The sequence below is a fragment of the Lontra canadensis genome, unplaced genomic scaffold, assembly GCF_010015895.1.
Source record: "Lontra canadensis isolate GAN:19392208 unplaced genomic scaffold, GSC_riverotter_1.0 scaffold93, whole genome shotgun sequence".
In the NCBI taxonomy this organism is placed as follows: Eukaryota; Metazoa; Chordata; class Mammalia; order Carnivora; family Mustelidae; genus Lontra; species Lontra canadensis.
The window spans coordinates 6,975,857-6,999,277 of record NW_022631087.1 but is presented as its reverse complement, the minus strand read 5'-3'; the positions used below and the strand labels follow the sequence as shown (position 1 = coordinate 6,999,277).

Sequence of the window (23,421 nt, the reverse complement as noted above, 5' to 3'; positions counted from 1 at the left end):
GGGGTTCACAGTGTGGGGGCGAGTGCAGGGAGAAGGGGGTGCCAGTGCCAGGGTGGCGTGGGGTGGGTGGAGGACGTGAGGAGGGCTGAGTCTGGAGCAGGAGGTGGGGAATGTACAGCACCTCTTATTGAAGCGTCTCACACCAGCGAAGAGCTTGGGCTTTAGCCCTGGGCCTTCAGGGAGCCCCGGAAAGACTGTGAGCAGGAGAGGCAGCCTCAGCATTGCTCTCTGGAAGACTCTTTTGGGCTGCTCTACAGAGGGGCTGGAGAAAGCCATGTGGGCAGCTGGACAGTCCTGGTGAGGTGGGGAGCAAAGGACAAATGTGGGACATTTTGAGGACAAGTGGCAGATCATCTACCAGGGTGGGGGGAGAGGCAGTTGAGGATAGTGCCAGGGTCTGTGTCCAGAGCAAGCTGGTGGGAGGTGGTGACCTTGACCAGGAAGAGACGTGTGGGCAGGTGTGGGCTTGTTCCAGAAGCTGACCTGGCCTGGCAGGTCTGGGGCATCTGAAGGCACGGGTAAGAGAGAGCAGCTGTGGTTAGATCGGGGACACAGCCTGGAGGAGCAGTCCTGTTTTGGTGGGTGGGACAGAAAGGGACCCCCCAGAAGGAGAGGCCTCAGTCTCCTTCTGTGTTCTATGCCCGGGGCCTGGATAGGCTAAGGGAGCTTCTAGCTCTGACCGTCTGTGAAGTCCCCCAGAGGGTCAAAAAGTGGAAGGAGTGAGTTTCACTGGGGGAGGGGGGTGGTCCCCACACACAGTGGCTTTTGTCCTGGACCCAGGTGTGTTCACGTAGTTCTCTGGGAGTGTGGTGAGAAGACATCCAGAAAGCTGGGGCTGTTACCTCCCTCTACAGCCCCAATCTGTGACAACTGAGGTTTTTTTTTTTTATGAGAAATTAGAGGCTGGTTATTTATTTTACAGAATAATTGGGAGGAGGGTTTCCTTAGAAGCAGTAATCTTGTGTGTGTGTGTGTGTGTGTGTGTGTGTGTTGGTTTTCCATTTGCCTGAGTCCCCACTGGTGCATGAGTTTCTCACTCATCTTTGTTTCTCCATCATAACATGGCCGGAATCCCGGGCCAGGTAGACAGTAGGCACTCAGTAGATGTGGACCGTCCCGCTGGCAGAGTGCAGCACCCTGCGGGGATCCCCAGCCTCCATGGGTGGTCGCAGGTCCTCTGAGCGCCAAGCCCTCCCAGTTAATAAGCAGCCTCGGCATCTGGGGAGCAGCCAACTGTCTCCTTGGCCTCTCTTCGGGCCGCCTGTTGGCTCTGTGGTCTGCTCCAGGATGACAGGCAGGGCCTTGCACCCCGCTTGTCCCCCTGAGTGAACTCCCTACCATGTCCCACCCCGGGTCTCCTACCCCTGCAGAAGGGAGACCAGTTTGCTGACCCAGGGCCTGGGGAGCTCTAGGCCCACAGGCGCGTGGATAATGTGCTTCTGCTCTGTGCGTCTCGTCCACCCCCTTCCAGGTGAAGAAATCGGGGCCCGACAGGGAGGGTCTGGCTCAAGGCCTTGCCACCAGGGAGCTGGGATGGAGATGGGTGCCTCCCACCCTGAGCGCCTCTGGCCGTGGAGGGCCTGGGAGGATTTGAGCCAAGCTGGAGGGGCAGAAGGACTCTATGGCCACGACTTGGTCTCAGACTCTTCTCTATCCTAGCTCTGTGCCCTTGGGCAAGTGGCATCACTGCTTTGGGCCTCAGTTTTCTCATCTCTCAAATGGGTATAGTTAACAGGGCCTGTCCCACCAGGCTGGGGAGAGGGTTGACAGTTCATTCGTGTAAAAGGCCTATTGGGGTCTGGCATGTGGTGAGTGCCGCTTATCAGCAGTGACCTGGGGGGCCACTTTGTCTTTCTGAGCCTCAGTTTCCTCATTTGAGAAAGGGGTCTGAGGTGCTTTATCCTCTCATCCTGGTAGGTGGGGAGCTGTGTGTGCACATGGACCAAGAGCGGTGAGGTCTCCTCTGTGGTCTACCAGGCTCCCTGTTGGCACTGACCACAGCCCTGTGGGTTTGCTGTCTTGACTTGCCCGAGGTGTTTGTTCAGGCCCCAGGATCACTGTGCTGACCGGCGTGGGGCTGGAGCCCCAGTGGAGAGCACACTGTGTTTGCCGGTGGCCCCAGTGTGCTGGGGGTGGGCGGGTGGGTGGAGAGGGGATGGACACCTGCCACGGACAAGAATGAAGAGAGAGTCACTGTGGGAGAGGGGAGAGCCGCCTTGGAGGAAAGCTGGAGGGAGGGTCTGCCATGGGCAGTTCAGCCAAGCCTCATGGCTGCTTTGACCTTCAGGAGGATTTATGGCTTCAGTCTGGGAACCATGGAAGCTTCTGGAAGTGTTTTAAGAGAGGGTCTTTCTACGGGTCCATGATAGATGGCATTTCGAGAGGCTCTCTGGCAGCTGAGCAGAGGGGCGGGGAGGAACTTGGGGGATGCTTGAAACCCTGGGAGGCGGTTGTGGTCTGAGTAAGAGCCATCAGTGGCTTCGGATATACAGGTGTGCAGCCTGGACAGATGTCAGGATGGATTGGAGGTGAAGGATGGACAAGGCAGAGGGCAGAGTCAAGTGTGATTCAGATGATGGGGCTGAGCGCAGAGAAGTTTGGTAATGGGCCCATAGTCACACGGCCGGTGGGTCAGGGAGCGAAGCTTTGGGCCCCGGGACATGTAGGAAGCAGCCCTGCGTGGAGGCGCCCATGGCAGGGAGGCGGAAGGCAGGACAGAGCCATCGGTGACATCCTCACTGCTTCATCCCTGGCTCTGCCCAGCGCCAGGCGTGACGGAGATAGATCAGGGCACCTGCCAGGGAATGGGGGCTTTGGTCCATGTTGCCCACCGCTCCAAGAGGCAGGGATCGGCGCGTAGAGGAACCAGGCAGCGGAGAGTGGAGCCGGCACGAGTGGTGGCCAAGCATCACACCTTCAGGGGGCCGGTGCGATGGTGAGGAGTCCAGGACTTCAAGTGAGAGAGGCCCAGGTTTGCAGCTGGCCCCAGCATTTCCCTGGAAGCTGGCTGTGACCCCACTGGCCTCAGTGTTCCCATCTGTAAAGTGGAGATTGTTTGAAAATGGCTGGGAAGATGCAGGACTTAGCATAAGGCCTGGGACATGGCCTCTCTGATCTGGGGCAGGTCGTGGCCTGCCCACCCAGCTCAGTGCAGGGGCAGACCTTATCCTTGAGAAGGCGGGAGGGGAGGCCACTGGTGGGGGAGGACCAGGAAAACTGTCATGGGGATGGGCTCCTGTTTCGTGGAGACTAGAGTTACGTGAGTCGTGGGAGCTGGAGAGAGGCACAGAAGTGCAGGCAAGAGACAGAAGAGTGTGCAGAAGGATGGGATGGGGCCAACTTCGATGAGCCCTAGCAGTGCTTAGAGACTATCCTTTGCGTGGTTTTACCAGGTAACCATGCAGATAGCCCAGAGAGGGTGAGGGCCAGGTTCAAGGTCACCCAGCAGCTGGCACTGGGAGCAAACCTGCTGGCTCGGGGCCTGGGCCCCGCCCCCCTCTGAAGGAGGGATGTGATCATTTGTCTGGGGAGTTTAATAATGAATGAAGTCGAAGTGTCTTTAATGCAGGCAGCAGGCCCGAAGTAATAAGGGGCCCTGTATTAATTCGGAAGTTAATGAATATGCAGGTGTGTCTGAATGATTAATGGGGCTCCCAAGGCTTTGGAGAGGGGTGCGTGAGCTGCTGATGGGGATATGAATATTGCATCCATCTGGCAAGTCAGATAAACTGGGGAGCAGGTGGGCATTCATGCTCCAGGGAGGGCTTGAGCGGCCACCAAGGCTGAATTTACAGATGCTCCAGGGCAGATGTCCCATGTCATGGCTAAGTGCACTCCTGTTTGACTGTGTGATCTTGGACAAGTCACTTCACCTCTCTGAGAATCAATTTCCAGGAGGGGCATAAAGAGAGTACCCGGTCCCTGGGCCCTGAGCATAGGGACGGGCACTGTGCAAACAGCTGACACAAACTCTCGTAGCCTTTTAGAAAGGAGGGCAGAGATGGCTGAGAAAGGCCAAGGAAAGAATAACAGTGACAGTTGATTCCCTTGATGATGGACAGCACTGTACAGTTGGTAAGGGGGTGGGGAGCGTCTTTCCTCTGTCTACCCCGTGGCTCCACGCAGCAGCGGCGTGGGGCAGAGGAGATGGGTCTTGGGGAAGCTGAGGTTCAGGGAGGGCTGGTCACTGCCCAGCTCAGCAGCCGGCCGGCGCAGAGTCGGGCCTGGGCCCAGGTCTGCAGCCTTTGACCGTGAATCTTGGAGGAGGCAGAGGTGGAGGGTCCCACACCACCTCTCGGAGCGAGAGTGTCTCTGCCTGGCTTGTGAGGGTCTGTCTGCCTCTTGGGGCTGTTTCGACGTGTTGATGAGAAAATGGGACACTAACCCCTTGCCTGGATCAGGCCTCTGGGGGCTCCTGGGCTCTGCAAATGACGTCTCTTATTGTCTGTAACAGCTGTCCTGGGAGTTGGCCTGCACCGGCCCTGTCTCGTAGGTACTGGGGGGGCTATGGATGCTGGGCTACTTTGTAGCCTTGGGTCCTTGGACACATCTCTGAGCCTTTCTCTGCCTCCGTCTCTTCATCCTTCCAGGGGGCATAAGAGCATGGCTCTTGTGTGTCAAGTGTGCGGGCCGGGCACACAACTGTGCTGGGCACAGTGAGCTCCCTTCCCCGCCTTTCTACCTCCCCTGGGCCCACATCACAGCCCTGAGCGTGGGTACCCTTTCTGTGCCCCCATGACACCTTAGTCATCCTTTGAGCCTGTGAACATTTATGGAGTGCCTCCTGGGTGCCCTGCTGGACCCAGGGTTTGCAGGGTGAGTGAGACGGCCCTCCCTGTCTCTGTCCTTGACAAGGTCATGGTCCAGGCGGAAGGCAGGTGTAAAACCAGTGTCCCGTGATGCCGGCTGGGACGGGGCACGGGAACCAGAGGATCGCCCCTATGCAGGCCTGGGCAGGGGCAGGGGCAGCGTGCTCATTTATCTTGTGGGCTTCCCCGCTAGACCTCCCACCCGAGGCTGTGTCCTGGCTGTGGGTCCTTGGCTCCCTGCGGGAGGTACTCTCAAGGTGGCTGGAGGACGGATCGAGGGAGGGACTGAATGGGTGGCTACTGTCTGGGCCCCTGCCTCGGGCTCCCGGGCTCTAGGCCAGGCTGTCCCAGGTGCATCCAGGGGGAGGCTGTCTCGTGGCCTCCTCTTTTCCTTCCCACATCTCCGCTCTGGGCCCAGAAAGGCGCCCCCACCCCCTGCCCTGCCTCGCCAGCCTGGCTGGGCCACAGAACTGTAGCCTGTTGGGTAAAGAACCCGAGCTATCCTGGTCAGAGTGTAGCCTGTGGAGACTAAGGTCCCAGGGTGGGGGGAGGGCTGTGGGGCAAGGCTGGGGTTAGAGCCCCTACCGGGCTGGTCCCGGTGCAGTCCTCTGCCGTGCTTGGCCTGGCTGGGTATTTATAGTCTCTCCCAATCTATATTAACACCAGGGCCTTCTGCAAAAGAGGCCTTTGCAGCCTTTGCATCTGAGGACAGCTTTGAACCCCCTGGGGGCTGTGGAATCAGAGCTCGCCCCTATGGGGAGGGGAGAACGTGGCTTCTCATCTTGCCCTTCGCGGCTCTGGAGCTCACGCTGGGCCTTTTGCCTGGATAATGTTTGCCGGTCTGGGCCTGTGCTCGGGCCCCCTTTTGGTGGGTTCAAGGTCTTTGTCTGGGGCTGGTTCTACCCCACTGCCCTCCAGCTCTGCAGAGAGACTATGTACACAGCATGGGCCCCGGGGCGTGGGCCGCGTGGCCTTGGGCACGCGGCCCTTGTCTGAGCCTCAGTCTCCCCATCTGTAGAATTGGGTAGAAGTCTCATCCGGCTTCGCGTGTCAGGCACAGAGTGCTGGACGCTTGTGAGCTGGGAGTCAATGTTTACACTCCTCCCGTCTCTTTTGGTTCTTGTCCCAGACAGTCCTCAGAGCCTATGGGGGACTAGAGTGTCCTCTCCGTTGGACAGCTGAGGCCACTGAGGCCCCGGGGTGCCCTGACTTTGCCAGGGCCATGCTGCCTGTTGGGGCACAATTTGGACTTAGTTTCTCATCCCCCCTCTGCTTCTCAGGGCCCCTAGGGTCCTCGGGGGGCAGGCCGGACTCCTTGCCCCCACCAGCTTGGTTCCCACCCCCGTTGCCACGGGGACAGCTCCACTAACTCTATGCTTTTCTTACAGAGCAGAGACGACTGGCCGCCCTGAGCGCAATTCAATTCAACAGACATTTACTGAGTGCCTACTATGCGCCAGGCCTTAGGCTAGGCACTGGGGTTGGGGAGCAGAGAGGAAGATGGGGTCCCGTCCTCAGGTAGCTCCGGGCTGGGGGCGGTGGGGCTTGGAGAAGACTGGTAAGGGCTGAACGGCTCGGCACCAGGAGAGAAGCTGCGTGCAGGGCTGGAAGCAGCAGAGATGCCTGGGTTCAACTGTATCCCTGGAGAGCTGCTGTCCCTCGTCTGTGCCTCAGTTTACCCATCTGTACAACAGGAGGGAGGTGAGATGGGGTGAGACGATCTCTAGGATCCTTCCTGGATTCCGTGGGGATGGAATCAAGGGATGGGGGCAGAGCAGGGAGACCACTATTCTCCCTGCACAGAGGAAATCTGAAGGTTTCTTGGAGCAAGAGGCGTGAGGTCTGGGCTACAGGGGGTGGGGAAGGGCGGGAATGGCATCCCAGGCTCAGGAACAGCTGCCCAGGTTATGAAGGGACGTCATGGGGTAGGAGCTGGGCGGGGGAGGGGCCCAAGGGCGACATGTTGGGGTGTGAGCTCTATTCTGTGGGCTGTTGAGGGTAGAGAGTCAGGAATGAATGGTCCTGCTCTGTCTTGCCCCCTCTCCTCTCCTTCCCCCCGGGGTTACACTTCACGATCACATTTCCATAGCACCTTGTGGCCATGGCAGTGTCCGCCCCGTGCTGGGCACTTTGCACGGTTAGTCCCCTTTGCAGCCTTGTAAAGTGGGCATTAATGGGCCCAGTTCACAGATGAGGAAGTGGAGGCCGAGAGGGAAGCTCTCGCCCAGGGTCACGATCTGCTGCCCAGACTCCCTGCGCTTCTCAGTGGCTCTCCCTGAGGAATTTCTCTGTCCTGTGTGATGTCTCCCATCCTAGGAACCCCACCCCCACCCAACCCCAAGCTCTGAGGAGTGCCTCCCAGGGGCAACGCAGTCGGGTTTGAGGTGAGGGTGGGAAGACCCCCAGATGTTATTAGCCGGATGGGCTTTCTCCAAGACCGGAGTTTCTGCCCCCTCAGTCACCCCCTGAGATGGGGTGAAGGGGGGCTCCTTCCCACTTTACAGATGAGCAGGCTGAGGCCCTGGGAGTCATGGGGCTAGCTGACAGTCAAACTCAAGGGAGCCCCATCTCTTATAGTCCAGCGGAGGCTGGAGGGAGGCTCAGTTTCCCCGAGATCTGTGCAGAGGGTGACCCCTGCAGCCCTCTCTAGGAAATGGAAAAGGCTGGCGTTGGAGTCCAGACCTGGTTCAAATCCTGGTTTTTGTCTCGCACAAAAGGTGTGATCTTGAGCAAGTTGTTAATTACTCTGAGCCTCGGTGTCCTTATCTATCAAGGGAGAGGGCAGGCCTCCTTCATTCAGTTGTTACTAAATATTTATTACCTCCTGGGTCTTTGGTGCTCGGCTTTCCTGGGGAATCTGGCCCTCCCTCAAAGAACTCAGCCCAGGGGTAAAAAGAGCAGTTCCGATTCTGGTGGTGATGGGAGAAAACCCTACGGGCTGCGGGAACCTACAGGAGGGACCCTAACCAGACTGGTTTACTTGGCTGAGAAAGCAGGAGGGCAGGAGAGGAGAGCAGGGACCTGCTCCGCAGGACCCCAGGAGCTGACTTTCGAGGTCTGCTGTTAGAATCTTACCAGATCAGTAGACTTTTGAGGATGGAAGTGCTACCCTCAGATTTAGCCTTTAGGAGGCTTGTCCTCTGCTGGATGATGGGTTGAAGGAGGCCATTAGATTGGAGACAGACCAGTGAGGATGCTGATTGAGAAATTCATTTTGGGCAAGGAAGGAGGCTGAGGCAGCCAGGGCAGAGCAGTGGGAGGGCGTACACAGCAGCTTTCCAGGTGTTGAGGGGCTGGGCAGCTGTGGGCTTCTGGCTGGCTCAGGGCAGAAGCAGGAGTGGGCAGTGGGCGGACAGTGGAAGGGGACAGGAGGCAGCTGGGGTAGCGGGGTTTGGGTCTGGTCAGTACCTAAGGGATAACAGAAACGTCGGGAGGGGCTGAGATGCTGGGTAAGGGGCGGGGAGCAGGCTTTGGGGGGTTGTTTGAGGGCCAGGACCTGGACCTCAGGGGAGGCCCCTGTGGAGGGGGAGGGCAGGGGAGGTAGGAGGAGAAGCCAGATGTAGGGACTTTGGGCTGCCCTGCCCCGGAGGGGGCGGGCACAAGTCATATGTGTCAGGCGCTTTGCCCAGTGCCAGACCCACGGGAGGGGCCCAGAAGGGTCAGTTCCCACAAGTCATTGGCCAGCAAGCAGAACCTAGTCTGTCCCCTCACCATGCCAGCCCGAGGAGGAAGATATTCGGGAAGAGCATTTGCATGCGTAACAAGGCTAAAGTGAGGGAGAGAGAAAGGGGGAGCAGGAGATGAAAAGAAATTACCATACGCCAGGATCTTGTTATTCAACCCAATTTTCAAAGGACCACAGCTGTCGCACTGAGATAATCCGTTAATTATAACAGCCCTTGTGCTTTGGCAATGGGAGAGAAACCGAGGCTGGGAGCAGGCAGAAGGGGGGGTGGGTGCAGGCCTTTGGGGGGCCGGACCTGTGAGAGGGGACAGGGACAGGTAAAGAGGGGTGTGTTGCCCTTCAGACTGAAAGGAAGACACCGTTGGGGGCCAGGCCTCCTCCCTTCCTGGCTGCCATCCGTAGGGCAGTGGGTGATGAGGACCTGCTGTGTTCTGGGCACCCCCGCCCCCCCGCCTCCCCCAAAGCCAGGGTGCCATGACCATACTAGGGGCTGCTGAGTTTATTGAGCACTTACTGTGGGCCAGACTCTGCTCCGTAGCTGTTCACTCACCGCCCTCTGAGGGAGTGCCCTTCTAGTCTCATTGTACAGAAAAGGAAGCTAAGACTCAGGGGGCCACGATGTGGGGTGGGTGGCAGAGCTAGGATCGGAGCTGAACGTGGCCCGTCCTTCCAGCAGAATGGGAGGGGGCACCGGTGTCCCTGGCTTGCCCTTGAGTTTCAGGACAAAGGAACTGTAGCTAGGTATAGGACTCTTGAGGCTCAGCCTTACCATCAGAGGACCCCCCCCACCCCGAGATGACAGGCCCATGCTGTTGGAGGGTGGCTTGGTGGCCACGCGCCCTGGGCCATGGTTTCTACGCAGCCGGCAGTCATGGGGTGCCCCCCCAACCCTGCCCCGCATTTCCGGGGCTTTTCCAGCATGGACAGAGCTTCCTTGTTCTCTGAGGCCACAGCTGCAGGCCCCTGGGGGCTCCCCCACCCGCTCCAGAGAAGCTACCCCAGGGCCAGGAGAGGGTCCCCTTGCTTCTGCCTGATTCATGGTTGGGCTGGGCTGCACCTTTGGCTGGCTACAGGCCCTGGGTGCTGGACCTGCAACAGGCAGTGGGAGGGTGGGCAGGTGTCCTAGGTGAGCAGAGTTAGGGGAACTCAAAGTCTATGGGGAGAGGGGTGGGAGCATGTGGCCATCCCAGAAACCCCAGAGCCCTTTGCTGCAGGCCCTACTTGGGGGGAGGGGGTGAACTTAAAGCTGTCTGTGGGGTGTGGCTTCTGCAACTGAGGCCTCAGGCCTCCTGGTGGGCACAGCAGGCTTAGCTGGTAGTGTTTTATGGGTTAGGAATTGTGTTTGGAGCGAGTAAACCTCAAACCTCAGCAGGAACCTGGGTCAGGTTCCTGACCCAGGAACCCAGGCAGCATCATTAGAAGGCTGGTCCCCTAGGATGACGAGCAGATCTGGGAGAGTGTATACGTGCTCCCCTAGTTTGGGGTCCCCCCCGTGGGCCTGCTTAGAGCTAGGGGGTGTTTGCTGTCTGTCCCAGAGCCACAGAAGAGGGAGGCAGGGACAAAGGTGCTCTTGGGCCCCACACCAGGAGGCTCATGGGATCCCCCCACCCCAAGGCTGGGATTCTAACTATTCCACGCTGAGGTTCCCTCTGTGGCTGGTCTCCCAAGCTCCAGTGCGCCAGGGCCAGAGGGCAACGCAGCCAGACAGGCAGGGAGGAGAATGGGCATTTGCTCTGTCCTTGCAGGGATGCGGATCCTGAGCAGCCAGAACTTCCAGGTTGTTCCATGAGAAACAGGGATTTTTGAAATGAAATCACGGAAGTTTTCAATATTGGCAACTCAATACAAAAAAAAAAAAAAGTTTTTAAAGCATTATCCAGATGAAACAGGATCCTACAGCATCCCTTGACCCAGAGCCTGGTGCCATGGAGGGTCAAAGCCCCTGTGTAGGAGTCGTGAGACCTCAGTTTCCTCCTCTGTAAAGTGGGAATGATAACTGAGGTTGTGCAGAGGAGGGCAAATGAGCTAACGTGAGAGGTGCTTAGGCCCAGCCCGGGAGGGAGCCAGGACTCTGTTTCCCCCTTGCCCCAGGCTGCCCATCCCTCCCCCGCCAGGCTGCCTCCCAGTGGGCCGCTCCTGGTGCCCCCGGAGCCTCCCCTTCTCCCGGTGGGCTCCTCGTGGGCCACCCCACCTTGGGACTGCCCTGAGGGTGTTGGAAGGCAGGGACTGGTCACTCCTTGGGGCCCTGGAGGAGAAGCAGGCGGAGGAGGCAGAGCTGGGAGGGCAGGCCTAGCCGGTGCCTGGTACATAGTAGGTGCTCCATAAATGTTTATTGAATGAATGAATGGAGGCCATGCAGGCAGAGGCAGCCGCGCGTGTGCAGGCACTGGTGAAAGAGCGGGTCCAGTGGAGACTGGTGAGTAGTGCCCGGGGTTGCAGCTGAGCGGGGCCTGGGGTTTGCTGGAGCCAAGTTCAAGAGGCCAGCAGGGACCAGGTGGGAGGGTCAGGGACTAGGTGGGGGGGTTCATGGGCCCAGTGCGGGGGGGGGTCAGGGACTAGGTATGGGGAGGTCAGGGGCCAGGTGGGGGGGTCATGGGCCAAGTCGGGAGGCTGGGGTCAGGTCGGGGAGGTGGGGACCAGGGGCAGAGGTCAGCCAGGGAGGCAGGGACCCAGGGAGGGGGTCAGGGGTCGGTTGGGGGATGGGTCAGGTAGGGGGCAGGGGACAGGTGGGTATGTCAGGGGAGGGCAAGGATCAGCTGGAGGAGGCAGGGGTGAGCTGGGAAAGGCAGTTCTCTGAATAGCCTGGAGGATTCTGGGAAAGCCAGAGGTAACCCCTGGGGTGGGACTAGGAGGTGAACTTTTAACACAGGTCACCCTTGGCTTTGGGCGGGAGGATCCCATGCTCCCCTCCAGGGCCTGGCGGTAGGTGGTCTGGGATCTGGGCTGCTCAGGGCTGGGCAGTGGGTGCCAGGGAGTGGCCCATCTGTGAAGTGCTCTCCAGAGAACTGGTGTCAGGCCTCTGTGGTCAGTTTTTCTGGGTAGTTTTTCAAGACCAGAGCCTTTTGGTAAAAACCCTCCCATCTTCCTGCTTACCTCCTCCCACTGAGGTGTGGACACGATGCAGTGCTAATGATGCTAATGATGCTAATGATGGGCATGGCAGCCCCGGGAGCAGCTGCGTTCATGGGTGATGACTCGGTGGGGAGTTTCCAGAGGGCTTTGGTGGAGGGGGATGGTTTCCTGGTAAACCAGAGAGATACCAGTGCGCAGCTGTTCTCCCCCTGCACAGATGAGGAAACTGAGGCCCAGAGGGGCAAGGCGCTGACCTGCCCGTGGTCACACAGTGAGCCAGCCAGCAGTGTGATGTGACCGCCCAGGACACCGCAGATGAGCCCAGGCCCCTTCCCTGGCTGAGGCTGCCGGGCTTGGAGGCTGGTACTTGTGTGTTGAAGCCGTGCAAACCCAATTAAGTAGCCCCCCCTCCTCCTCCCCTGCCCCCCCGTAGCTCTCAGCCTTCACTGCTGGGGTGGCATGGTGTGGCGTTCTCCTTCAGCTCTTCTAGGTGAGCCGGAAGCTTGGTGAAGGCAAGGCGTGCATGTCTGCTTCGAGGCCGGGCCCCCAGTAGGTGTGCGGTGAATTCACGCCCAGGTGTCAGGAAGGTGGGCGAGTGGGCAGTGGGTCCCCGTGTCCCCTGTGACACAGATACGGATGCAGCCATGGTCGGCTGGCCCAGCCCCAGAAGGTGCAGAGCCGGGAGCCGGCACCAAGGTTTCAAGGGGCAGAAGCCAGCCCCCCCGAGATGGGGGACCGCCGCGAGCAGGGCTGAGCCTAACGAGACGTGATGGAAGGGGGACGGACGGAGCCCGGCACCTCGGGGGCAGCCCAGACTCCTACTGCCCAGAGCTGCCTGAGGACGGTCTGGGCACGGGGGCTCCCCGGTGGAATGTGTGAAGGGGCCCAGGGCTTTGGGTGACATCCAGGACGAGGTGAGGACACAAGGCGGGTGTGCACACTCCCGCTGCTCTAACTGAAGTGTGGTGCCAAACCGAGGGAGGCCGGGGGCCCTGGCGCCCATCACAGCTCGGACCACGTTGGCATGATGCTGAGCTCTAGGTGACACATTTTAGGGCCGTCCTTGGCAGCAAGCATGACCTGGGGCAGCTGGATCCAAGAGCTGGGGACTTGAAACCCCAGTGGAGGAAGAGGAGAGGACGTGAGGCTGTGTAGCCTGGAGAAGTGGATTGTAGGGGTGTGAGGTAATGGTGGGGCCTTTAAGGGGGGGATATTGGCCTTGTTCTCAGTGGCTCCAGACAGCACTTGGACCAATGAACAGAGGTACAAGGAGTCAGAGTTGGCTCTGTAATAGAAGAAGAAATTTGTAACCATCAGATCTGTTCAAGAAGGGTTTAAGCAGCTTCCGATGGATGCTGAGATCCCTGTCACCGGGGACATGCAAGCTGGGGAGTGTTACCTCTGCAGGAATTTGGGAAAAGTCTGGTAGTTCTAAGAGCTCAGGTGGGCCCAGATTCCCCCACTGTGTGGTCTTGGGCAGCTCACTGTATCTCTCTGAACCCGTTTGGTCATCTATAGATGAGAAGCATAAGGGGGGCTCATGAGGCTAACAGGAAGGCTCAGTGCATTTCTTGCACCCCATGAGCACCCCATCAGTGGGGCCCCTCCTTCTGATATGTGACATCCTGACTCAGTGGAGTCAGGGACCCCAGGATCTCTGTCTGCCTTCCGTCCCCGTCCCTAACCCTGAGCTCTCATTCCACACACCATGTTCTGAGCACCTGCTGCATGTCTGACCTTGTTTCAGGCATGGAGGTTAATTATAGTTGTGAACAAAATAAAGCCTGCTTTGATTTCATGATGGGGGGGTGGGGGTGGGGAGGGCAGCTGATAATTAATTACCAAGTGATGTCTGGCATTGCTGAGTGCTCTGAAGGGAGCCAAGCCAGGTTTGGTTTCAGGGAAGGTGGGCTTGAGGGGAGCAGCTGAGTAGAGACCTGAATGAAGTGGGGGTAGTGGCCTGTGCAGACACTGGGGGAGGAGCATTCTAGGAGCGAGAATAGCATGTGCAAAGGCCCTGAGGTAGAATTGTGCCTGGGGGAGGGGGTTGAGGAACATCGCTGGCTTGGGATAAGTACTTCCCAATGATGGAGAGATTGAAGTTTCTTTTGGCTTGTGGACACTTTCCTAATAGGGAAGAAGGTGCATACACAAGGGGAAGGAGAGCCCCTGGGCAGCCCATGCATGTCCAGTCCCTGCCATGAGCCCAGCTCTTTAGAGGAGGCCGGGGAAGGAGAGAGCCTCAGTTTTCTCATCTGTAAAATGAGACCAATAGCCCTAGTCACTCAGGATTGATAGAAGATTCAAGGACTGTGCAATGTCGGCCAAAGGGATAGTTATGACTATCTTATAGGTGAGGAGACTGAAGCCCCGAGAGGTTCATTAATGTGCCTTATGTCACACAGGTCAGCATTCAATCCCAGGACCCTTTGCCTTCAACATCCATACTTCTTACTCTCTGCCCTGTAGCTGGGGCTCATTGTACCTGAAATCCAAATGGTTTATGGCCAAATGGCCATTCCATGGTGGAGGTATAATGATCCCATTTCGTAGATGCAACTGAGGCCCAGAGCGGCGTGCCCCGGGGAACCTCAGTTCGGTGGAGGCAGTGACAAGATTCATTGTCCAGATCCCCCAGGGATGGCAGGCTTTGTCCCAGAGGGCAGAGGGGACCCCGGGCCTGGTGCTGTCTTTCAGTAGACAGAGGTGAGGTGACTGCCTGCCCCATGAGTTCTGGCTGGGTCCCAGGAGTCCTCAGGCCTCCTAATCCTGGGTAATGGCGTTGACCCGGACAGTGACAATGGCACCTCAGGGGACCTTGGCCAGCCTGGCCAGGGAAGAATCCAGGCCAGGGCTTTCAGCTGCTGCAAATGAGATTTCCCCGGTCCACCCTCATGTCCCTGCTCCTGGGAGGTGGGAACATGGACCGCACCCCTCCCCACTCCACCTGTTCCCCAGCTCCCACCAACATCTGCTCCAGCAGTGTCCCCACGGTAGCTTCCTGCCCTGTCCAGTGTATTTGTCTCCGCCACGGCCTGCGATTTCGGGGGAGCCCTGTGAGATAGCAAGGTGGCACTCAGCAGCCCACGCAGGTGGCAGCCCTTCCTCTCGCCTTCCCTGCTGATCCTGGCTCCCCCACCTCCCGCCCCCCCCCCTCCACCGCAGACCTCAGCCTGCAGCACTCAGCCCAGGGAGGGGTTGCTCTGAGGAGCTGCCCTGGGTGCCCGAAAGTGCGCTCTGCCTCTGGAGCAATGTCCTGGGTTAAGCTGGGTGGGGGGCGCCCCTCTGGGGCAGAAAGCTCCCAGAAGGGATGTGGGGTTGGCAGATCGAGGTCTGCCACTGCCGCCCTGGGGCCTGAGCCTGACCTGCCACCAGCAGCATGGGACCCTTCCCTGGCCCTGGTGTCCGCTTTCCCCTCTGGGAAGGGCTGGGACGGGGTGGAGCAAGGGCCCCTCATTCTTCCAGTTCTGAAGTTGTAGGATTCAGAGTTCATGGAGGCGCCCCGAGCCTCGTGGCACCTGGAGGACAAGGGCATAGAGGCCGGCTGGATAAACCAGTGGCTTCTGGGGGCGGTTGCCGAGGCCCAGAGACGGGGCGGGGGGCGTGGAATTTGCTGAGGGTCACTCATGCTCTGTGGCTCTGAATGGAGACCCCGGCTGAGCTGTGCCCCTCAGACCTGTCAGGGCTTGCTGACCCTCCTTCCTCCTCACCATCCAGGGTGTCCCCACAACAAGGGACATCTGTAGCCAGCCAGACTGGGGGCCCACCCCAAGACCCCTCTGCAGTACGCTGCACCCCCCAACTTTGCCCCCCAACTTTTCTGTGTTGGCTGGAGAGAGGGGGGCCTGCCCCTGCTCGGGCCAGAGGTCTCTTGTTCCTGCCACACCAGTGTGCCCCCTGGGCCGGAGCGGGGGGCGGGTTGGGGGGGGCAGGCCCAGTGCATGGGTTGGGGAGGAGAAGCTGGGTCAGCTGGGAAGGGGGGAAGCTGGGCCAGGCTCTCCCAGGTTTAAAACCCCTGGCACAGGGCAGCAACGGCCTCTGCTTCTGGCAGCTGCTTCCGGCTGCTTGCCCCTCCCTGCGAGCTGGGCACTGGCGGCATTTCTGCCCCGGTGGGTGGGCAGCAGGCTCCATGCCCTCCATCATCTCCCTGAGCCTCTCTGCTGATTGGTTCCTGTCTCAGACGCTCGTTCTCCATTCATCTCCATCCTCTGTCTCTCCCCGCTTGGCTGTCTCCGTATTTTGCTTTCCTATCCTGCCTGGCCTTCTATTTGCAGCTCCCTCACTCCTTCCTTTTCCTCAGCCATCCCCCACCCCTGCCACCGCCCCAGGGGTGGGGGTAGGGCCCTGCTCCTGCTGCTGGCATGTGTGCTGGGGGATCCCCAGGACCATGAGGACCCCCAGCTCCAGGTGTGAGCCAGCAGCCCTCCCCCATACCTCAAGTAGGTGTGCACCCGGGCAGGGGGCCAAGTCCTGCTCTCAGCAACTTCTTCCCCTTGCCGTCCCCCTTCCCTGGCTGCGTCAGGCCTCAAGGGGTAGTGGGCAGGCGGCCCAGGGACCAGGACCGAGTGGCTGACGCACACACGGGAAGGGGTGATGGGGAGCCTCCTCCCCTTCGGTCTGAGTCATGGAAGGGGTGGGAGGGTGAGGGGAGCTGGGCCCCGGGCCAGGCCATCCTGGAGACCAAGAGGTGCTAGAGAGAGGGCCATGGGCAGGGTCACCTTGAGTTGCTGGGGTGGGGGCTTTTGTCTACCCTGGACTGTTCGGGGAAGGGAAGAGGTCAGAAAGGACTAGCCCTGCTCCCTAAGCCTGGGATCCTTTTCCTAGCAACCCCCTACCACCATCAGCCTCTTCACATCCCTCAGCATGGCCTTAGATTTCCAGAAGCTCCAGCCAGCTCAGCTCTGCCCTGTACCCCCTGGTCCCGGCTGGGGGTGCTGGCTTGAGCAGCTCAGATCTGAAGGGCGTGAGGAATGGGGTGGGGGACACTCTGTGTGGCTTAGTTGCACAGGTGCGCACGTACGTTAACAAGGGGAACTCACACGTTCTGAAACATGTTGACATATCAGCAGGTATGTGTCTGTGTCCCTGCAGATGCCCCTACGTGCACCTTTCCCCACTGCTCCACACGCAGGTGAGCTCACCTTCACCCCAGAGCACTCCCAGTGGCAGGCTGCACATGCACGGATCCTGGACTCTTGCTTGGGCATGAGTGTGCACACACGGCTGCCTGCACATCCGTCTACTTGCACGCGTCTGCTTGCACACCTCTGTGCCGGTGGTGGTGTTGTTTTTTAAAGATTATTTATTTATTTATTTGACAGAGAGAGAGAGATCACAATTAGGCAGAGAGGCAGGCAGAAGGAGAGGAGGAAGCAGGCTCCCTGCTGAGCAGAGAGCCCCATGCTGGGCTCGATCCCAGGACCCCAAGATCATGACCTGAGCTGAAGGCAGAGGCTTTAACCCACTGAGCCACCCAGGCGCCCCTGCGCCAGCCTTCTGAGCCAGTGCACACCTGCGCGTGTACTGGCATACAAATGCGGTCCCCGGACGTTCCCAGCAGGGGCCGGAGGTGCAGACGGAGGGCTCCCTGACCTGGCGAGCTTGGCCCCTCAGCCTCTCCCAGTATAAGCTTGTTGCCAGTGGCAGGGGAGGAAACTTGAGTCCCTAAGGAGCCATCAGCCACGCCAGATGGGAGTGCTGAGCTGTGCAGCCCAGCCAGGGACAGAAATGCTCTGTGCCGCCTGGGTGCCAGTCCCTGCCCGATCTCCTTGTGCCCCCTCATCACCCCGCCTCCCCCAGTCCCCATCTGGCCCCTCAGCCCGAACCAACCTTGCAGAGGACTGGGAGCTGTGAGTCGGCCTCACCTAGAGGTCCGGATCATCACAGCTTCCGCGTCTGCCTTTAATCCGAGAGGTCATCGAATGTCCCGTTCGCTTGCCCCCTTTTCCACAGAAACTGCCTGCCTGGACTTCTTCAGGGACTGTTTCCGTCCTTGCTTCCCTTTCCTCTCTTCAGCCCTCTGGGGCTCCGGGCTGTAAATTGGTTTTGCTTTAACAGCAAAGGTTTAATACATTTTTTTTTTTTTCCTTTTCAATGCACTCTTTCCTGGAGTTTCCCAGGAGGAGGGGCGTGAGGCAGAGGTGGCTCTTGTGAACGGTGTCCGGCTTTCTTTGTCCAAATGTGGATTTCTCCGGTCTGGTCTCCATAGCCCTGGCCACTGCCCAGGGCGAGGGGAGGGCGCACGGGGCTCTTCCTGCAAATCGAGGGAGCCTTGTGCGGGAGCTGGGGCCACATCAGCTGAGCGGCCCCTGTCTGGCTTGCTGGGCGATTGAGGCAGGTGTCCCCTGGTTGGGGGCTCAGTGCCCCCCCCGGAAAATGAGGGGCTGCTGGCTGTGAGCCCTGTGCTACCAATGCTGGTTCTCTGCATCTCGGGCACGGGCAGCATGGCTCACCGTACTTCTTCCCCATGAGATGGCTGGGCAGGACCTGGTCCCTACTTCAGTTTGGCAGAACGTTCAGAGATGGTTCCATCCCTCTGGCTGATTGGGCTGGATAGAGGGGGCTCCAGACCTCCTGACTCCTGGTGCCTAGAGATCCTTGATCCTTGCCCAGGCTGTGCTGTGTGACTAGGGGCAAGTCCCTGCCCCTCTCTGGGCCTCTGACTCTCCAGCCACAGAGGGGATGCGGGGTTTCGGCCACACTGTTCGGGATGCCGCCAGCTTCTCCGCCTGCCTGAGACCTTGTACTACAAGATCGGGGCCCAATAATGGAAAGCGCTTTGGGGAAGTGATATTGGGAGGTGTGTGTCTGGCTTCCCAGACTCTCGTCCTCTCTCCCTTGGCTCTGCTGCCACGTGTGGAAGAAGCTGTCCCCGTGCCCTCCCTCTGTGGGAGACCCCCAGCTTGGGGGGGCCCACAGTCGTGCTGCTCTGCTCCCCCTCCCCCATGGAAGCTGAGACAAGGGGATTATTTTTGGAACAAGAGTGGTTACACAACAAATGAATTATTTATCTTTGGGCATGGAGGGGAGGAGGCATTTTGCTAGGCTTCTTAATTCCTCTCCTGGATTGGAAGGTTCCTGCCTCGTTACGGGGTCATGTGCATATGGGCCCATTTGTCCAGCATAAGGCCGTCCGTGGGCATGCTGTGGTGTTCTGGCTCATGGGAGGGCATGTGGGTCTCTGTGCTGGCAGGTGGACAAGTGTGGACAGGAGTGCTGGGGAGTGTGTGTGTGTTGTGTCTGTGCGTGTGCACACACGCACCTGACCTGTCACTGTCCAGTCTCCCTTCTCTGCCCACCATCCTCAAATTCTGTCCCCCGTCCCTACTTGTTTCTTCTGTGTCCTTCCCTCCAGACCTCTTGGTCCCTTCTCCCTCTCTTGCCACCCCCCACCCTCCCTTCTTTTACATAAAAGAGACCCCCCCCCCCCCCCGCTTGCTGCTGGCACCAAGGACCCCCAGTAGGAGGGGGTAGAGAAGGGACAGGGGCCTGTGCTAGAGCTTTAGTGGGGCTGTTCTGAGTTTCCACTGATCTGTCACCCCCTCTCGGTGCTGCCTTTCAGGAGCCAGGTGACAGATGGGTCTCGTCCTTCCTGCCCCGTCTCTCGTGCTCCCTCCTCTGAGCTTCCCTCTCCAGCTGCCCGTGGGAATCGTGGAAATCGTCTGAAGTTCTGAGCCCAGAACCAGAGGAGGAGGAAGAGGAGGAGGAGGAGGAGGAGGAGGGAGAGGAAGTCAAGTCTTGAGAGCCTGTGCACCTTCCCAGAGACAAGCGGTGGGGGTGTGTCCCGCTGTGTGTCCCTGTCCCAGTGGCCCGCACCTGCTGCTAGCACCCACCAAGGACTCCCCCATCCCACCCCCCACCACACGGTTGGCGCCGGCCGTGTCTTCCTCACCAGGGGCCCCTGTGCCAGGGGTCGCCCCCAAGATGGTGGCGGCCCCAGGGAGGACTGTGCTGCCAGCCCCAGCCTCCCGCTGCTAGGTCCTCCCCCCCCACGCCCCGGCCCCCCTCTCTACGCCCCTCCAGCCCGGCCTTCCCCGGAGGGTGGGGTGGGGGGCTGTGGCCAGCGCCATGCTACGCCTGGGGCTGTGCGCCGCCGCGCTGCTGTGCGTGTGCCGGCCAGGCTCCGTGCGCGCTGACTGCTGGCTCATCGAGGGTGACAAGGGGTACGTGTGGCTGGCCATCTGCAGCCAGAACCAGCCGCCCTACGAGACCATCCCGCAGCACATCAACAGCACCGTGCACGACCTGCGCCTCAATGAGAACAAGCTCAAGGCCGTGCTCTACTCCTCGCTCAACCGCTTCGGGAACCTCACGGACCTCAACCTCACCAAGAACGAGATCTCGTACATCGAGGACGGCGCTTTCCTGGGCCAGTCGAGTCTGCAGGTGCTGCAGCTGGGCTACAACAAGCTCAGCAACCTGACGGAGGGCATGCTGCGCGGCATGGGCCGCCTGCAGTTCCTCTTCGTGCAGCACAACCTCATCGAGGTGGTGACGCCCGCCGCCTTCTCCGAGTGCCCAAGCCTCATCAGCATCGACCTGTCCTCCAACCGCCTCAGCCGCCTGGACGGCGCCACCTTCGCCAGCCTGGCCAGCCTCATGGTGTGCGAGCTGGCCGGCAACCCCTTCAACTGTGAGTGCGACCTCTTCGGCTTCCTGGCCTGGCTGGTGGTCTTCAACAACGTCACCAAGAACTACGACCGCCTACAGTGCGAATCCCCGCGCGAGTTCGCCGGCTACCCGCTGCTGGTGCCTCGGCCCTACCACAGCCTCAACGCCATCACCGTGCTCCAGGCCAAGTGCCGCAACGGCTCGCTGCCCGCCCGGCCCGCCAGCCACCCCACGCCCTACTCCACCGACGCCCAGAGGGAGCCCGATGAGAACTCGGGCTTCAATCCTGACGAGATCCTCTCGGTGGAGCCCCCGGCCTCGTCCACCACGGACGCGTCGGCGGGGCCCGCCATCAAGCTGCACCACGTGACCTTCACCTCGGCCACCCTGGTGGTTATCATCCCGCACCCCTACAGCAAGATGTACGTCCTGGTCCAGTACAACAACAGCTACTTCTCCGACGTTATGACGCTCAAGAACAAGAAGGAGATTGTCACGCTTGACAAGCTGCGGGCGCACACCGAGTACACGTTCTGTGTGACCTCACTGCGCAACAGCCGCCGCTTCAACCACACCTGCCTGACCTTCACCACGCGGGACCCCGTCCCGGGCGACCTGGCGCCCAGCACCTCCACCACCACCCACTACATCATGACCATCCTGGGCTGCCTCTTCGGCATGGTCATTGTGCTGGGCGCCGTCTACTACTGTCTGCGCAAGCGGCGGATGCAGGAGGAGAAGCAGAAGTCGGTCAAGGTCAAGAAAACCATCCTGGAGATGCGCTACGGGGCGGACGTGGACGCCGGCTCTGTCGTCCACGCCGCCCAGAAGCTGGGCGAACCCCCTGTGCTGCCCGTGTCCTGCATGTCGTCCATCCCTTCCATGATCGGGGAGAAGCTGCCCACCTCCAAGGCGCTGGAGGCCGGGCTGGACACCCCCAAGGTGGCCACCAAGGGCAACTATATCGAGGTGCGCACGGGTGCGGGCGGGGATGGCCTGGCCCGGCCCGAGGACGACCTCCCGGACCTGGAGAACGGCCAGGGCTCGGCCGCCGAGATCTCCACCATCGCCAAGGAGGTGGACAAGGTCAACCAGATCATTAACAATTGCATCGATGCCCTCAAGCTGGACTCGGCCTCGTTCCTGGGGGGGGGAGGCGGCGGCGGGGACCCCGAGCTGGCCTTCGAGTGCCAGTCCCTCCCCGCAGCCGCGGCTGCTGTGTCCTCGGCCGCCGCCCCCGGGGCGCTAGAGCGGCCCAGCTTCCTCTCGCCCCCCTACAAGGAGAGCTCCCACCACCCGCTGCAGCGCCAGCTGAGCGCGGACGCAGCCGTGGCCCGCAAGACCTGCAGCGTGTCCTCCAGCGGCTCCATCAAGAGCGCCAAGGTCTTCAGCCTGGACGTGCCCGACCACCCGGCTGCCGCGGGGTTGGCCAAGGGCGACTCCAAGTACATCGAGAAGGGCAGCCCCCTCAACAGCCCGCTGGACCGGCTCCCGCTGGTGCCCGCGGGCGGCGGCGGGGGCGGCGGGGGCGGCGGTGTCCACCACCTGGAGGTGAAGCCCGCCTACCACTGCAGCGAGCACCGGCACAGCTTCCCAGCCCTGTACTACGAGGAGGGCGCCGACAGCCTCAGCCAGCGCGTGTCCTTCCTCAAGCCGCTGACCCGCTCCAAGCGGGACTCCGCCTACTCGCAGCTCTCCCCCAGACACTACTACTCAGGGTACTCCTCCAGCCCCGAGTACTCCTCCGAGAGCACGCACAAGATCTGGGAACGCTTCCGGCCCTACAAGAAGCACCCCCGGGAGGAGGTGTACGTGGCTGCCGGCCACGCCCTGCGCAAGAAGGTCCAGTTCGCCAAGGACGAGGACCTGCACGACATCCTCGATTACTGGAAGGGGGTCTCGGCCCAGCAGAAGCTGTGACCCTCTCCTTCCCGGTGAGGCCGGACGGGGGAGGGTTTGGGGGGGGGCCCCCACGGGGAAGGGCCCGGCAGCCGGGCAGGGGGGAGGGGGTGGCGCTGGGGGCCGGGCCGAGGAGCGGACGCACACGCATACCCGCACACACGCACCCATGCACACACCTGACCACCACCTGACTGTGAACAGCCACCACCCGACAACAACGGACAGGAAAACAGAGACACGTTCTCCTTCAAGTTTACACACTGATACCGAAACCAGTCGTCTTTACTGTGCTGCCCAGGGACTCTGCGGGGGTGTGCCGGGCTGGGGAGGGCGGGGCGCAGGCCAGGAAGCCCCAAGGGGGTGTGGGGTCTGGGGCTCTGGGACTAGGGACAGGTGTGGGGCAGAAGAGTCTGGGGCGGAGAGAGGGTCCCCCCCGGACTCTGGGGACAGGTCACTTGGGGATTGAGCACCAGACAGACATTAGGCCTTGTTTCCTTTCTTTTATGGCTGGGGAATCTGAGAGCCGGAGAAAGAAAGTGATAGCTCCAGGGCCACATGGCAGTTTAGGCAGTTTTGCTGTCCCCCCGCCCCTTCGTCTACTCGCCACCCCCTTCCAGAGCTGTGGTCTCTTGGGGCTGAGGGACTTGAGAATCAGGCAGGTGCTTTTCCTTTCTAGAAAGCCCCATGGCCACGCCCCCAAGTGTGGAGCTATGATTACGCTGGTGGTCCTTCGCCATGCCCCCCCCATGCCAGCACCCAAGAGAGACAGGAGGTCTGGCTTGCAAGAAAGGAGCAGAGGCACAGGGCCATTCCACCAGCCCCCTTCAAGTGTCTTCCAAGTAGCCTGGGGGCTGCTTCTGGGGTCTGAGAAGAGAGCAGGTGGGCCCACTCCCACCGCCTCTCAGGTGCAGACCCCTTCACCCCAGCCCCCTAGCCTCTCTTGGCCTCTAGGACCCTTCCTTATGCCAGAAGGACAGCAGTGAACTGTGATGCCTGGGAGCAGTGGGGAGGCAGGGTATTGGGGGGTGGGTCTTCCTGCCTGTGTCCCCACATCCTGGCCTCCCACCTGCCTGATCCCCTGTTATGGATCTCGAGGCAGCATCTTGGCCTGCCCAGGGGAAGGAGGGCTTTCCCAGGCTTACTCACCCACCACCTCTCAGCTGCCCATCCCTGCCCCGTCCTCTGACTAGAGGGGCTCCCATGTTTCCATGGAAATGGCCACTCCTCCGCTTGCCGACCCCCACCCAACATCGAACAAAGCACAAACAGTGAGCACCCCCCTCCCCTGCCTTGCTGGAGTGGGAGGGGGCGGGAGCAGGCAGGTTCGTGGGGCCCCTCCCTCTG

General features: G+C 60.4%; 1 protein-coding gene across 5 annotated transcripts in view; it reads left to right on the top strand.

Moving 5' to 3' along the window:
* Positions 1 to 22,657, top strand: part of ELFN2 (extracellular leucine rich repeat and fibronectin type III domain containing 2) — a 51,857-nt gene extending 29,200 nt beyond the window's left edge. For 4 of the 5 annotated variants that reach the window (XM_032836606.1, XM_032836603.1, XM_032836605.1 and 1 more), the window contains one exon: positions 19,127 to 22,657. In XM_032836606.1, the coding sequence (XP_032692497.1) occupies positions 19,633 to 22,095 (2,463 nt within the window). In that variant the 5' untranslated portion in view covers positions 19,127 to 19,632 and the 3' untranslated portion in view covers positions 22,096 to 22,657. Of the gene's footprint in view, positions 1 to 9,985; positions 10,910 to 19,126 lie in introns of those variants that run through there. The other variant, XM_032836602.1, reaches the window with a different exon arrangement.
* The last annotated feature ends 764 nt before the right edge of the window (positions 22,658 to 23,421 follow it).